This window comes from Condylostylus longicornis, unplaced genomic scaffold (assembly GCF_029603195.1).
Source record: "Condylostylus longicornis isolate FDR11 unplaced genomic scaffold, ASM2960319v2 ptg000135l, whole genome shotgun sequence".
NCBI lineage: Eukaryota > Metazoa > Arthropoda > Insecta > Diptera > Dolichopodidae > Condylostylus > Condylostylus longicornis.
Window position 1 is genome coordinate 16,295,659 of NW_026578103.1, and position 16,064 is coordinate 16,311,722.

Genomic DNA, 16,064 nt, shown 5'->3' on the forward strand with positions numbered 1-16,064 from the left:
TTGCACAAATACATAAATATAATATGTAATAAAATATATTAGTTGTACTGTAGGTGTAAATTTTCATTTTCATATGATATAATTATATGGTGTGACACTACTAAAAAGTTTTTTTTTGTACTAAAATAATGTAAGAAAAAGTCTAATCGGAAATTTTTTTCCTGAAAAATTGAAAAAAAAATTTGAAAAAATTAATTTGGTGCTGCAGAAAAATAATAAATAATACAAGTAATTTTATATTGATGAAGATTGTGATAAAATACATAAAAAAATATTTTTGGAAAGAAAAAAAAATTTTACTATAGAAATTTGTTTTACATAAAATGTGTGCAATATCGATATAAATTTAAAATGTATAATTTTCTTTTTTAGTAATCAAAATTAAATAAAAAATTTAAAGTTAACATAAATTTTTTTATGCATAATTCCAACGAAATCATTTTAATATTTGATTAATAATTATTTGAAAAACATAAAAAGGTTAAAACTAGAAAATTTCGTGTATGGAATTTAATTTAAAAATTCCATATCTAAGATCCAGAATGTTTTGATTGTTATTGGTTTAGGAGAATTTTGATTTTAACAAAATTTTATTCAACACTATAGAAAGTAAAGTTTTTTTTTTGTTTCTGTTTAGATAAAAACTTTAATAAGAAAAAATTATGATAAATTCGAAAAGCAAAGTAAAAAATTTAAAATTTTAATGCAAACAATATTGCCGCAGTCAAATGACATTCCTTTTGACAACTGGTGTAATCGTAATGTCAAAAGCTGATATAGAAGAGTAGTTTATTTTAGTAGTGGTGATGAAAATAGAAAATAAAATGTATAACGTTGTTGTCGTTGTCAAAGTATTGTAGTTATTCGTCCTCATTTACGGTAGTAGTTTAATAAAAGATACGGGATTTGCGGATTTTTTTTTCTACAAGATATTACTTTCTTTTTTTTTTATAATTATTAAGCAGAAAAACTTCCTATTAAAAATTTAAAAAAAAAAAATAAAAAATAAAATAAATTAGAAATAAATATAAAATTTAAAAATAAAAAAATACATAAAATCAATTTTCTTTATATATAAAAGAAAGATAAAGAAAAAAATAAAGTTGAAAATTGTGTAATTTTTGTTATTAGTTAATTCAGAATAAAAAAAATAGTATGTATTAACAGTATAAATGTACAATGATATACAATATTGTTAATTAGTAAAATTATTGTTATTTTTAAGTAAAAAGTACACGCATAACTGTATAGAACATAATAAAAGAAAATACCAACCTATAATAAAATTAAATTAGTTTTATAAAAAAGTTAAAATGGGTGTATATAACACATACCTATCTACCTACACATAATATAATAGCTATCTACAGCTTGTATCTATATATATTAAATATATTCCTATTAAGATTGTTATAGAAGTGCTTACATATCCTTACAATATCCTTATAAGAAAAACACAAAAAAAAAGGAAAATTAAAAGAACATAATTGAATTTTGTTCCAGGTTTCATACATTTTATTTTTGTTTTTAGTTTTATTCGATAAGAATGTCAAAAATTCGAAAGGTGAAATGAAGTCTTAAAAGAACTGAAATGCTTTTTTTTAAAAACACATTGATTTTTTAAAAAAAAAATTGATTTTTCTTATAAAATCCAAAATATTTCAAATTTCAATTTTAATTTTTCTTCAATATATTTTAATTAGTATCTAAATTTTCTTGAATGCATTAAATAGATTTGCAATATTTATTCTAGATATGTATATACCCACATAACTAGGCATTATCGTATATAAAGTAGTCAAAATCTATAAGAATTTGGTAAATTTTCAATATATTAACATCAAATTTAATAATTTACGGTATACTTACCTACATATATAATAATGAAATATATAAATTTAAAAAATTATGGTATCTATATATACATATATTTAATGTATATCTAAATATATTCTTAAATTTCTTTAACTATCCTATACCATATACATAATGTATATTTGATATATGTCCATATATACACATATTCACGTGTGAGTAGGTATATAAATAAAATAGGTATCTTAATGTTAACGAATGTAAGTTTTATTTTTCACTTATTTTATCATAAGTAATATGCATATTATATATATGTACATAAGTATGTATGAAAAAAGTTAATTTCTAGGCATGTTATTAGGATTGATTAAAAAAAATTTTTTTGATACAAAGTGTTGTGAAAAGCTTTATAAAGAATTTATATCCTTTTTGTATATACATACATACTTATATAAATTTAAGTATTTATATATATTATATATATGTAGATAGATACATATAATATTTTTTCCTTTTTCTTTTTTGTGTCCTTGTAGGTAGAATATGCTTCTACTTGTGCTTCTGTGGCTGATAATTGGATATATTTATTTTTATATTATAAAATTACTAATTTATATATACCTACCTACATATATAGCATATATAGTATTATGTTCACAATAAGTGTAAATTATATTTAAAAAATTATTTACTAACATCTTTTTATTTCTTAAATTTTTTAAATTGCAAAAGGAAGAAAAAATTTGTTACCCATAATCCAAATTCTACAACTAAATTTCATTACTGTTTTTGTTCTATAAATTTTTATTTTTAAGTTAACCTATTTTAAAGAATTTCTACTTTTCTGTTTTTTTTCTTAATATAATAATATATAATGTACTTTCAAAATATGTAAGCAGCTATACAAGTGTATTACTTATGTACTTGCATATAATATATGAAACTACTGTAATATGAAAAATTATGTTTATATACTTAAAACATTATATGGGAAAAAGTAGGTGTATTTGAGTGAAAAAAATTTCTTCTGTATTTTATTTTATATATAAATGTACCAAGTAGATTTAAATAAATTTCAAACTCTCATTTTTGCTACGTATAAATTTTTTTTTTATATTTTTATGTAAAAGAAGTTATTTAAAAATTGAAAAAATTGAATTTAAAAAAAAAATATTTAGCATAAGTATTAGAAGTAGAAATATTTTCAAGTTTAAATCGAAAAAAACGGCAACATTCAGAATATAAAACAAATTAACTGTCAAATAAGTTCAAGTTTTGTTATTTAGGGAAAAAACCAAGTAGTTAGTAGGTACTCATGAAATTGAAATTTTGAAATCTCAAATCCAATAAAACTTTGCGTGGTGTAAAAACTATCTTGAAGAAAAAACAATTATAAATTTTAATTAGAGTTCAATAGAGTTTTTGTGGATGTTCGTAATAATAATAATATACTTACGATAGTGAACATAATTACATTTATTTTACGTAAGTGCAACTATAAGTACATATATGTGTATACATAATGCATACATACATACATACATATACATTATGTTATTTTAATAACAAAAAATATTGGCTTAATGCTTAATGAAAAGTATTATATACACACATTAGTTGACAGTTTATAATTAAAAACATCAAAGTAGTTATTATTCTTAAAATTTTACCGTATTAAACGAATAACATGGGCTATAAATTTGTTTGTATGTACATATGTATGTTACTGTTTTTGCAAAGTGCATATACGATGCAAACATGTACATATATTTTAAAGAAAAATGTAAAAATATTCACCATTTAAAAATCAACATTTAATATATACGTACATATATTTGATAACAATAAGCATATTTACAATTCGTGTGTGTAGTAAGCTTATTTTTTGTTAAGCTGAGTTGGAGATAACCCTAGGTTTAAACTTATCTTTAAACCACTTCGTTCTTTTATTGAAAAACAAACACAAATAAATTTCGCAGCAACAAAAAATATTGGTAGGAAGCTCTTTTTCATTATAAAATTATTAGCTGAACAGATAGGTTGCCCTAGGTATATTGATTTATATTGATCTTTGTTTTTAAGGTATGATTTTAATTTGTAAATTGTATTTTAAGTGGAAATTATTAAATTGTTTACTAACAGCTGTGGAATATAATTCCCTACATAAAAACATTTATGTCAAAATTAATAATATGAAGTTATATGAAATATCTACTTGCAATATTTATTCAACTTAGACCAACAAATATCAACTTAAAACAATTCAATTTTGTAAGATTTTATTAAAATAATGACAACATTCCATCAATTGCATTCTTAATATACGTTTGTCATTAAATTAAATTTCAGAATGAAAAAATTTTTAAAACAAAATTTCGAAATGAGGAGGAAGAAAAATTATGATTGAATTGAAAATAAGAAATGAAAGAATTGTTACACAAAGAAATTTACAAAATTTTGCTTTTGAAAATGAAATTTGTCTCTTTTACATGTATTATACTTAATTTCGCTATTAAGCTAACAATTAAATTAATTTTTAATACGTACCTACATGATATATGAGTAAAGTTTATGGGATCATAATTGTGAAATTGTTGCAAGGCATGTCAGGTATTTTTTTTTTCCAATAACGTAGTAGCTGAGCGTCTATAGTAATATTTTACTTTAACATGATTTTGTTATTCTTAAATTTTGATCTTGAAAGTGAAATACAACAAAAAATGAGTTGTGGCTAGGTATAAAATACCATTTCTAAGTATTGAGCAAGTCCTATTTTAAATAAATACAATTAATGAATTGCAAGTAATGAAATCAAGAAAGATAAAAAAAAATCATTTAGGATTTAGATGAAAAAAGAAAAAACTTATTCAAATTCAGTTTTTGTGAGAAAAACCTAACTAAACTTACTTAAAAAATTAGAATTTTTCCAGATTTTCTTTTGCATTATAATCTAGACTTATGCTTGTTTTATCTTTTAATTTTTTGAAATGAAGAACTAAGTACATTCATATATATATACTCGTATCTATACATGTACTTATTCTAAGTACATTTATTTATAAGGAAAAAATAGTGTCATTTCAATAATTATGAAGCAAAAGAACAAAAACAAATCATAAAAAAGACATTATTTTATATTTTGTTTTGCTTTTCGTCCAATTATTATTTATATTTTTTTTTGTTCTTATTATGGGTCCTGATTTTCGAGCATTTAAAAATTAATAATAGTTTTGATTAATTTTGTATCAGCCTAAACCTTATAAATTATAACAGACAAGGTCGAATCGTTTACACATTTATACATATATGTATGTATAATAATATAAATGCATATATATATATATATGCTTACACACATTTATACAATGTTATGAACCAATCTATATATATATATATATATATATATATATATATATATATATATATGTACGTGTATATACATATTTGTATTATAGCTTTTATTTCAGTATATTTTTAAGTATGATTTTCTTACGATACTTAAATAATATCAGAATAGCGAATATAAATATCCTATCTGTACAACTATATATATTTTAATAAATATTTTATAGAAAAAGCATATGTGTTTTTAGGTGTCGTAACACAAAACCAAACTAATTTATAATACTCAGAGAAAGAAGATTTTTGAGCGTTTTCTACTTTTGAAACACTTTGGAAAAATTGACAGATCTTCGTTGTAATGAGAAAATAAATATTTTACGTACGTAGTACATTTCAACTTTCGTATCTTAGGTTCGACAATTTTCAATTATAATTATATTTTAAATTTCAACTTATAATTATATTGTTAAGCATTTTTGAGTTTGGAAAAAAAAAACGAAAAAATAGTTTTAGAAAAAGAAACAACTTGTACTTTAGTTACATAAGTTCAAAAGTGTTCACTTCAAAAAGTGAATTATTTAAAGTGATTAAATGCGTGATCGTTAATCTCGCAATATAACTGGCCTAGTGAGAAATCTAATTATTTACAAATATATGATAATTATTCACTTTCTTTTCACTTGGTGAGTAAAATAGCGAGATAGACGATCAGGCTCTTAATTTTAAAAATTAAATCTTCTCCCACGAAAAAAGTTAAAGAAATTTTTTTTTATTAGTTATTTAATTAAAAGTATTTGAAAATTTTTGTAATATTATTTGGGTTTTTTTTCATAGCACTAATAAACTTTTTCAAACGTAAACTATAAACACATGTAAAACCCTGTGTTTATAAATAAAATTTAAGAAGGAAAAGAAAAAGAAGAAAATCAGAAAAACTAAAAGTAATCAAGAAATTTTAAAAATTGTGACTTAAGGATTCAGTTTTTTTCTCTTTTTTCTTTTTTTTGTTATAATAATGTATATTGAAAGGATATGTTCGTGTATTAAGTTTTCTTTGTGAATATACATATTTATTATATACATACACATAAATGTAGATATATAATAAAAAATGTACATAATTATATAAATGTATCATAAATATTAACATGTGGGTGTATAATAATGTTTTGTATTTCAATCGATTTTATGATTTCAATGCCTATTTTTCTGCATAAAAACAAATATCAATAACCCTGTACTGACTTTTCTTTTCTGTTTTTTTTTTCTCTTTATTTCAATTCGTTTTTAGTTATTGCCATTATTATATTCTATATATTAAATCGATTTCATAAGTAAAAAAGAAAAACACACAACCGAAATGATATTTGTAAATATATATTTTTATATTTGTATTTTGCATATATATGTATGTATAATATTTAAAAATTGTTCAATTGGCAATCTTAAATTCTGTTTTTAAATAAATTTAATTAAAAAAGATATTAAAAATAACTAATACTCTTTAAAAATATTATAATAAAAAACAATTTATTACAATCAAAATTATAACAATTTTGAGTAAAATGTCTAAATTACAATAATATTTGAAAAGTTTTCATATTATTTTATGAATACCATATTGCAAAAATTACTTTTACTTTGGCTTTAAAATTTTCTTATTACATATTATAAGACATTTAATAATACGAAAGATTTATTTCGTATTATTAAAAGTCTTATATTTGTGTCAACTCGAAGTATATCTGAGAGTGTATATGTACCTACAAAATTTATACTTGAATATTTTTTATCTGAATATTAATTGTGCTAATTTTTAATAAAATTTTGAATTTATTTTTTTTTAAACAAAAAGTAAAGATTGCTCTGTGAACTTTTAATAAAAAGTTTTATAAATATATTATATAGGTATATATTTTATTAAAAATATAATTTTTATATAAAATTTTCAAAAATCTGCGCTATTATAAAAAACTCACTTTTATATTTTTTATTTTTTTTTTATTTACAGGAATTAAACGTAGTTACCAGGTCGTTACTATAAAATCAAAATAGTAAATTTTTTTTTTGTTTTGTTTGTTGAAACTAAACCAAAACACACAACATAAATAAAAAGTAAATAATATAAACATTTATAATTATTAACAACTAAAAAAAAAGAATAACAAAAAAGAGAGAAAAAAAAAACAAAATTAATTAAAATAAAAGAAAAAGAAAAAGAGAAAATACGAAAAAACGAAAATAAAAAAGTATTTCCAAATTTTACAGTTATCGCCATCGTCATTTTTATTATATATATTTTGATTCAGTCTCTTTCTCTCTCTTTCTCTTCATTTCTCTGTATATACATATATGTAATATGTATGTCTACATTAAAATCTAAATATATGCAATTTAGTTAAAAATTTTATAGATAAAATGATAAATAATATTTTCCTGCTTTCCTGCTAATATTTAAAAGGAACTTATGCAATATTATGCAATATTGTTATATAATATTTGAAAAAAAAAAACAATATTTAATTCCTCTCATTTAATTTTTACTTTTTTGTTTTTGTTCTATTGTTTTTGTTTTCCCTTTTTTGTTGATATTTCCAAGCTAAATCCATTCAGTTTAATTTTATCCCGTTTTTTCTTTTTTATTTTTTGCTTTTATTTTTAATACATTTTCATTTTGACTAATAATGTACATGAATTCTATAAAAAAAATAATAAAACTAACATTTACTTAAAATAAAAATTTAATTTAAATAAGAATAAAAATAAAATAAAAATCGAATCGCATAACATTCCTCGTTCGGAATTTTTTTTTTTAAATTTACATGCAAAAGTATATTAAGCATTTTAATTTCCTAATAATTGAAAAACAATATATAATATGAAAAATTAAAAATAAAAGGTATATATATACATATATTTATGTATGTATATCTACATATATATTTATGTGTGTATACATATATATGTATATATATACATAATACATATATTATATAACAATTAATATTAAATTTTAATAAATTTCAGTGCGTAAAAATTATAAATTTAGTATATATGATAATACATGTATAAATATGTAAAATAAATATATATATATATATATATATATATAAACATAGCTTAGATAAATCAATTAAAAAAATAAATATATATATATATATATCTAAATATATATATAATGATAATAAGTATGTTAAATTGAAATTAAAAAAAAAAATACATAATAATATTGAAAGAAGAAGCAATTATATTTAAAAAAAGCAACAAAAAAAAGGAAGAAAGCAAAAAAAGAAAAAAAAGAAAAACGTCAAAAGAAAATTCATTGCACTTATTATTGCTATAGTATTCAATTTTTTTTTTGTTTTTATTTTATTTTTTGTTTTTTTTTTTTGTGATTTTTTCTGGACGTGGTAAAAGTTCTAAAAAAAGTCCTTCAAAACGGCCAAATTAGCTGAAAAATTAAAAAAGACCATCAATAAAACTGGTGGCATATATGAAAAGGATATTGTGGCAGCAACAACTACGGCCAGCAATAGTAGTTCAGCGGATACAATGGCTTCATCGAATCGTGGTATACAAATTGGTTCGGCATGGTTTCAACGTAAAATTAATTTACGCCCACAACATCGGGGCGTACATTTAGTTACGGAAGAAATACTTAGACAAATGCCAGAATTAGGGCAATTTTCAGTTGGCCTATGTCATGTTCAAAGTAAGTAAAATATTTCTATATATATATACATATATTATAAAACAAAAATTATATATTATATGAAAACACAATATAATATTTTAGTTTAAAGCTACGTACTCGTATTTATATTTATACAATTTCAATCATTTTCTCTAGTTCTATAAATTTTTTCTTTTCAAAATCTTATATTAATTATTATACCATTTCCCTTTTTCACTTTATGGTAGGGATATAGATATGTTGCATACTTTAATAGAAGTCGTGCTTCAGCTTCGTAAAATCATTGAGTTTAAGTAGGCAGGTGATTGGCCTGTTATAGTTTTTCTTTATATTAAATATTTAAGGCTATTGATATTTATTGTTTATTTTTATTATATCAATTTTGTGGAAAAGTGGTAATTAATTTTGTATTAATATTTTATTTTATAGTATTGTATATTTAGGTATGAGAGAGTCATCCGAGACCCTGCGGTAACCGAGAGTTGGTAATTTGATATGTTCGAAATGATTATTGGTTTGTCTCGAAAGCGAGTAGTAAGAAAATTATAAAAAATAAATTTAAATTATTTGTTTTTCGGAACCGAATAGCGAAGATAATCGGTTTTGTACATCCCCGTTCAGTTTGTAATTGTTTAATAACTAATTGATTTTTTTTTTATTTCAAATTCGTTGTCGTAGAAAAAAAATATTTTTATCATTATATGTTAAAGCTATTGATCTTACATGATTTTTGTTGTTAATCTTATGTTACTCATTTATATTACATTTATTATGCACATATTATTTAGGATTATTTATGCCAATTGATAGAAACACATGCACATAAAAAAAATTCAAAAGAATTTTTTTCTATATTTTTTACTTAATATTATTATCGTTTTAGTGTGTAGCTCGAAAAAATATTTATGTGAACATAAACCTACCTGTCTAAATGGCAAATATTTTCTATTTTTTTTTTTTTTTTTGAAAAAAAGCGTAGAGAGCTTAATTAAAATTGGTTTTCAATCTTTTAATTAAATATCAATATATTGGGTAATAGAAAATTAATTTTCTCAACTTTTTATAAGGAAAACTATTACTGTTACTATTATATTTTCGGTTCAGCAGAAATTTTTCCTTAAGCTTTCAGAAAGCTTAATTAATCGATGTAATTCACGCATGTTGTTGAGATGTTGGCTCTGCTTGTGATGCGGAATATGGTCGAGAAAATTTCGTTTGTCTCGTCTAGCGGTCCTTTTGAATTGTTTTGCCAGGTCCTTGTATTGCGAAGAGCTTGTTAGTTTCGCCTTCTCTCTTTGTTAAACGAGATCCTAAGTTTCTTCAGAGATCCATGGCTTTCGCTGTGTTTCTTGTCTACCTCGTGCCTCTTCGGCAATTTCATCAACTTTATAGTCACTATATTTTCCTATGGGTGTACTTGATTTGGCGGCAGTTTTTCGCGCAGCCTGCTCACATAATTGTGTGCAATATCGGGATTGCGAAGTTTCTAAGTATTGTAGTTTTGTTTCTGGTATCTTGATATCGCCTGTGGGCAGCTCTTGTGAATTTCAAGCAAAGTTGTCGTTTGTTGTAGAAGTCAATCTTCTTTTCGTTACCAGCTTCTTTTGTCGGTGCATAACATTGTAGAACAGTGATATATCCTCTCATATTCAAAATTGACCGTAAAATGAACTAAGTTCTAACTTTTAGATTAAGTCGAATATTTTTTGAATAAAAAACAATAAAAATATTTTTGTAATTTTTCGATTGGGATTTAGCATCAACTTTTTAATGCTGTCACAATTTTATAGTTGAAACGTAAATGTACAAATCTTAAAAAAAGAAAACAATAATAATTAATAATTAAAATAAATATTCTTAATCAAATCAAAATAAATTTCTAATTTCATAACCCCGATGATTTATTTATGTTTTTTTTCTTATTCTAAGGTTCAATCTGTTATAAACATATTACACATATGCATTTGTGTACTATATGTGAGAACATATGCAATTAATCTGGAATAAGTACTACTTATACATACTTATTTTTGTTGCATATAAGGAAAAGTTTTTTTTTTTGCTCTTTTTTTATCTGAACTGCAAATCAATAATAAATGAATTTACATTTTTATTTTATTTTTATTTTCGGTTTTTTTTTCTGTTTTACTTTAACTTTAAATAGAAGAAATACTTAATTATCATATTTTATTTTAATATGTCATTTTCCTTGTATACATATCTTATAATATTACAATAAAAAAAAAAATTGCAATTGAACATACATTTATACATACATATATATATATATATACGCTAGTAGAATAAAGTAAAAGAAATAGGAAAACAAAATGCAAAAACAAAAAAATATATAAATGACATAGCTTCAGTATAATATGTTTTAAAAATATAAGTACATATATGCACATTTCACATACACACACACACACATATTTTGTAAATATATATCGTATACTATTCTACATGTGTGCATACATTTATATTATGTACATTTATTTATCAAAAGGAGACAAAGTACTTGACATACAATATTTGACCTCATTTTCATGTACATACTTATTATTATTATTATTGTTGTTATTGTTGTTATTATTATGATTATATATTTTAATTTAATTTAACCCAATTATAAATTTTCTTTATTTATAATTTTTTTTTTTAGTTTTATTTCTTACTATACGTTTAATATTTTGATATATAAATATAATATATTTTTATGTTTTTAATTAATATATATGTATATTATAATTACACTTATGTATATATATGTATGTTTGCATATGAACATATACTTTAGTTTTTATAAGAACAATATAATAATAATATTATTAAAAATATCCTTTAAGAAAATATAAAAATCAGTTTTTAAAAATTAATTTATTTTGTTGCTTATAACCACCACTATATAAAAATTAAAAAAAAAAATAAAAACTAAAAATAACGGAATACACTTTTCATCTTTGAATTTTCATTCTTTTCATACCTACTTACATAAATTCTTCTTTTAAAATATAATTCTCTGTTATCCTTTTTATCCTTCTATTATATACATGTACAAATACATATATTAAGTTTTATTTCATATAATTTTTCGTTTTTTAATTTGGTAGTTTGTTTATTTTTAATTTTTTCTGTTTTTTTTTGTATGTCATTTTTGACAATTTTGGTTGTGTATATATTTTCATCATTATATTTATAATATATGACACTTTTTTATATTTTATTATTGTTATTATTATTATTCTGTTCTCGCACAACAGTCACGACAAAAACTTAAAAATAAAAAAAAAATAGCAACAACAAAATATAAAAATAAAAACAATAATAACAACCACAAAAAGAAAATCAAATATGAAATAAAAAGGCAAAAATAAGAAAAAAAATTTCACATAAATACATATGTATATTTGAAAAAAAAAATATTGATAACACGAACACATCTGCATTATGTCCGCCATATTTAACGGGTAAAGAGAAAATTGTAAGAATCAAAAAGAGAAAAAGAACAAACATTGGGGTACAAAAACAATAAAACAAAAAAAAATTTTTCTAGTTTTTTTGTTTTTGCGAATAACGGTAACAATAATAGTAATGAAGCTAGACATTCGTAGCATAAAATTTTAAGAAAAAACAAAAAAGGAAAACTTGTATGAAAATAAAAATTAAATTTTTTCTGTTTCGTTTCATTTTGCTTTTCTCTCTTTAAAATGAAATGAAAATCCTTATTTTCATATTCACACACTTCTGTTAAATTTTTTTTGTGAGTTGCTATTTTAAAATTAGAAAATAGCGAAAAGTGAAAGGAGGGTTACACTATTTAGAAAAGAAAAACAAATTTCTTAAAGGATATTTGTTTTTTTTTTTTTATAATATTGGTGGTTTCTTTTTTTTTCGCTTTTGCATAAATTCGCATTTAACACAGTTATATTAATGAAAATATGAATATGAAATATAGTAGATATATGTATGAATGTAAATGGAAATAGTTATACTTTGATGTAGTTCTCTCATCGATAATAGTAATACTAATGAAATACGAAATTAGTAAACACTCTTATTAAAATTAAAATTCACTTTAACTTTATGCTTTAGATTTTGTAGTAATCACTTGTTCAATGATATTTATTATATATATACTAACAATGCAAAATGAACAATATCATAAATTCAAAATTTATATTGTACTAAAAAACTAGATAGTTTTATAGAAAAAATTTTTTTTTCAAGCAAAAAGGACATCCGTAATTTATTATAGTGAATGTGATTAAAAACTTTTAAAAGTTAAATTATGTTTACGAAATTTCAAATATAACAATATAAAAAATATTCAAATTTAATCTCAAAGATTTTATATAAAGGTTTTAATAAAGATTATATTTATTTCAGCAATTTACAATAAGAGGGCTTCATTATTTTGTATTATCCTTACCTTATACGTTACATATGACGAAGACCTACATTTTTTTCTTGCTGGCTATAAGTGATATATTTGATACCCTACATAAAATGAAAAAAAATTAGGTGATTGAAATCGCGTTGCCTATATATATGCAATTTTTACCATACAACTTAATATTAAATGTGCATGTAAAAGTTCAAAATAAAATATTCTACTTTTTAAAAAAATATTAAATTATTTGCAAAAATGATCCTATCAGATTTTTTTTGAGACAAAAGAATTACGATTATGAAGGCTAAGAATCATGTCAATAAGGACAAGTAAAAATTGATAGGCCAAAATTCTACTTTCGTTGTGATCAATTTAATATTTTATTTGCCTAAAATTTTTCATAAAATCATTCATAAAAATTCAGCAAATTCAGAAAATTTGTTCGCAATTTATTACTTAAATCCACTCCTAGCCGCTTAACCGTTTTTTCACTTATTATGAATGACTACATTCAATACTACAATGTAGTTGTTATTCATAATGAGTGAAAAAACGGTTCTAAATAATGAGGGAATAGTAAACAAACTAATACTCTGATTATCCCTATACTTTACGTTATTAAATATTATTTTATTCTTTTTTATTTTTTTTTATATTTTCTTATTTCAATTATAATTTTTTTTTCTTATTGTTCTTTTGTTGGTTCTTTTCCCCCCACCAAAAACATTTTCATTTAATTTCATTTCTTGTAATTTTCTCTACTTCTCGATTTGAAAAAAAAAATAAAAATATAAAAATTCTTTTTGTTATCACCGTTTTCTTCCTTTTTCCTTTAAATTCTTCGAAAAATTTACGATTTTTTAATTTAAAATTGTTCTTTAATCTAGTTTAAAATTAAAATTTACACAATATCCTTTTATTTATAACTTTTACAATTACATCTATATGTGTATGCAGATTATGTATGTATATATACATATTCATTCTTTAGATATTAACTTTTATATAAGAAACTATAAAATGTACATAATATATAAATAATATATACGTGTGTATATGTATGTATCTTTCTTTAGTTATTTGGGTTTAGTTTATGGGATTTAGTTTATGGGAATTTCTCTTTTTCCAATAAGTTTAGATTTCATGAATTAAGTCGAATTAAAAAAAGCATTTTGTAGATAAATTTTTGAAAGTATTTTAAATATAAAAAAGTAAATAATTTTTTGAAAATTTATTTGATACTTTGATTTATTATAAGAATTTTGAAAATTTGGAACATAAAAAAATTGATCTATTGGTCATCTCTTGGATTGGCTTTTGGTTCTTTGACAAAAGGCATAATAAAAATATTAAATTGAAATATTAAGTGAGCTGGAGAATTATGAAGAAAAAAAAAACCCAAGTAAAAAAATCTAGGTATTTCTGTCCTTCCAAAATTTTATTTTTAAACAATTGATTAAGAAAAGGAAAGGTACTCAATTTGAGTCACATAAAATAGCTAATTTGGAATTAAAAAAAAATGAACACGACTTAAATTTAAAAAACATACAGGTAAAATTAATAATTTTATTTGTAATAAAAATTTTATTTTAATCTATATTAGATTTTCGTTGTTTAATACCGTAACAATGTTTTCAAAAATATAACATTCACGATTTATTTATTATAAAATAAGTTGAGAGATTTCACTTTAAAGTCTAATTTTTTTTTTTTTGGTAAATAATATTCTTAATAAATTTATACAAGTGGATTATTCAAGTGTTAAAAAAATTAATTTGCAACAATTAAGTAATATATACTGGTTTCTTGTATATTATATACCTAAATCTATGTTTGTGCATATCTATATATGCTGATATACTTATTAAAACTGCACACATATAAATTCCATCTCCAAATATACATTATGATTTTACGAAGAACATATTAAATGCTAAACAAAATTGTGTAAATAAATGTAGTAAATTCTCTAACAAGTAATAAAAATTCATAAGTATTTTACGGAAACACTAATTCTCTACCAGAAGGAACAGGAAATATAAAAATATAGATGTTTTTTTTCTTCTCTGCTGCTCTTTCTCTCTCTCTCTCTCTCTGTTTCTTTTTCTATCTATTGTATTTTATTTTTACGTTCACTTCATATTAAATTTACAATAAAATGAACAAAAATATTTTTTTTTTGTTTTTCCATTTATTTCTTTTATTTTCTCTTTTCACATTTTCTTTTTATAATGTTTATCAGTTTATCATACAAGATTTTTTGCTCCCTTTCTCTCTTTTATTTATTCTCATAGTTTTATTTTTCATACTATATAATATTATTCTCTCTTTAAAAAGTAACATTATATTTTTTATTGTTGTAAATCGTGTATTTAAACGTTTATCCTTACAATTCCAAAAAAAAAAGAAAAATACCAAGAAAAACAAAATGAAATGAAAAGAAATTTATTTTCTAACTTTTCATATTGGTTTATATTCTGTTTAAGGATTTTTATTGACACAATTTTTTTGGTTTCAATTATTAATTTTTCAATGAACACACAATAAGTAAATAGAAAGAAATTTAAAGTATTTTAGGGTTTTTTTTCTCATTAGATATTTGTTATATGAAAAAATTTAAGCATTTAAATGAGAAAATAATTTCTCTCACAAAATTAAGTGCAAATAGAAATAAGGTGAGCGTATAATATGATGAGAATAATAATAAATGTTTTTCTCAAATGATTTTGAAGTTATGATGAATTTTAAATGTCATTGTTTTTGTATTTTATTTTTTTTTATTATTTATATGCATAAAGGCGTATTATATAAGCATAAAAATTA

The 16,064-nt window shown here is 21.4% G+C and overlaps 1 protein-coding gene across 1 annotated transcript in view; it reads left to right on the plus strand.

The window, feature by feature from the left end:
* The first annotated feature begins 8,184 nt into the window (after positions 1-8,184).
* The window catches only part of LOC129615030 (UPF0047 protein YjbQ), a 46,737-nt gene continuing 38,857 nt past the window's right edge, over positions 8,185-16,064 (plus strand). The window contains exon 1 of the mRNA XM_055530075.1: positions 8,185-8,869. Within this exon, the coding sequence (XP_055386050.1) occupies positions 8,710-8,869 (160 nt within the window). The 5' untranslated portion in view covers positions 8,185-8,709. The remainder of the gene's footprint in view (positions 8,870-16,064) is intronic.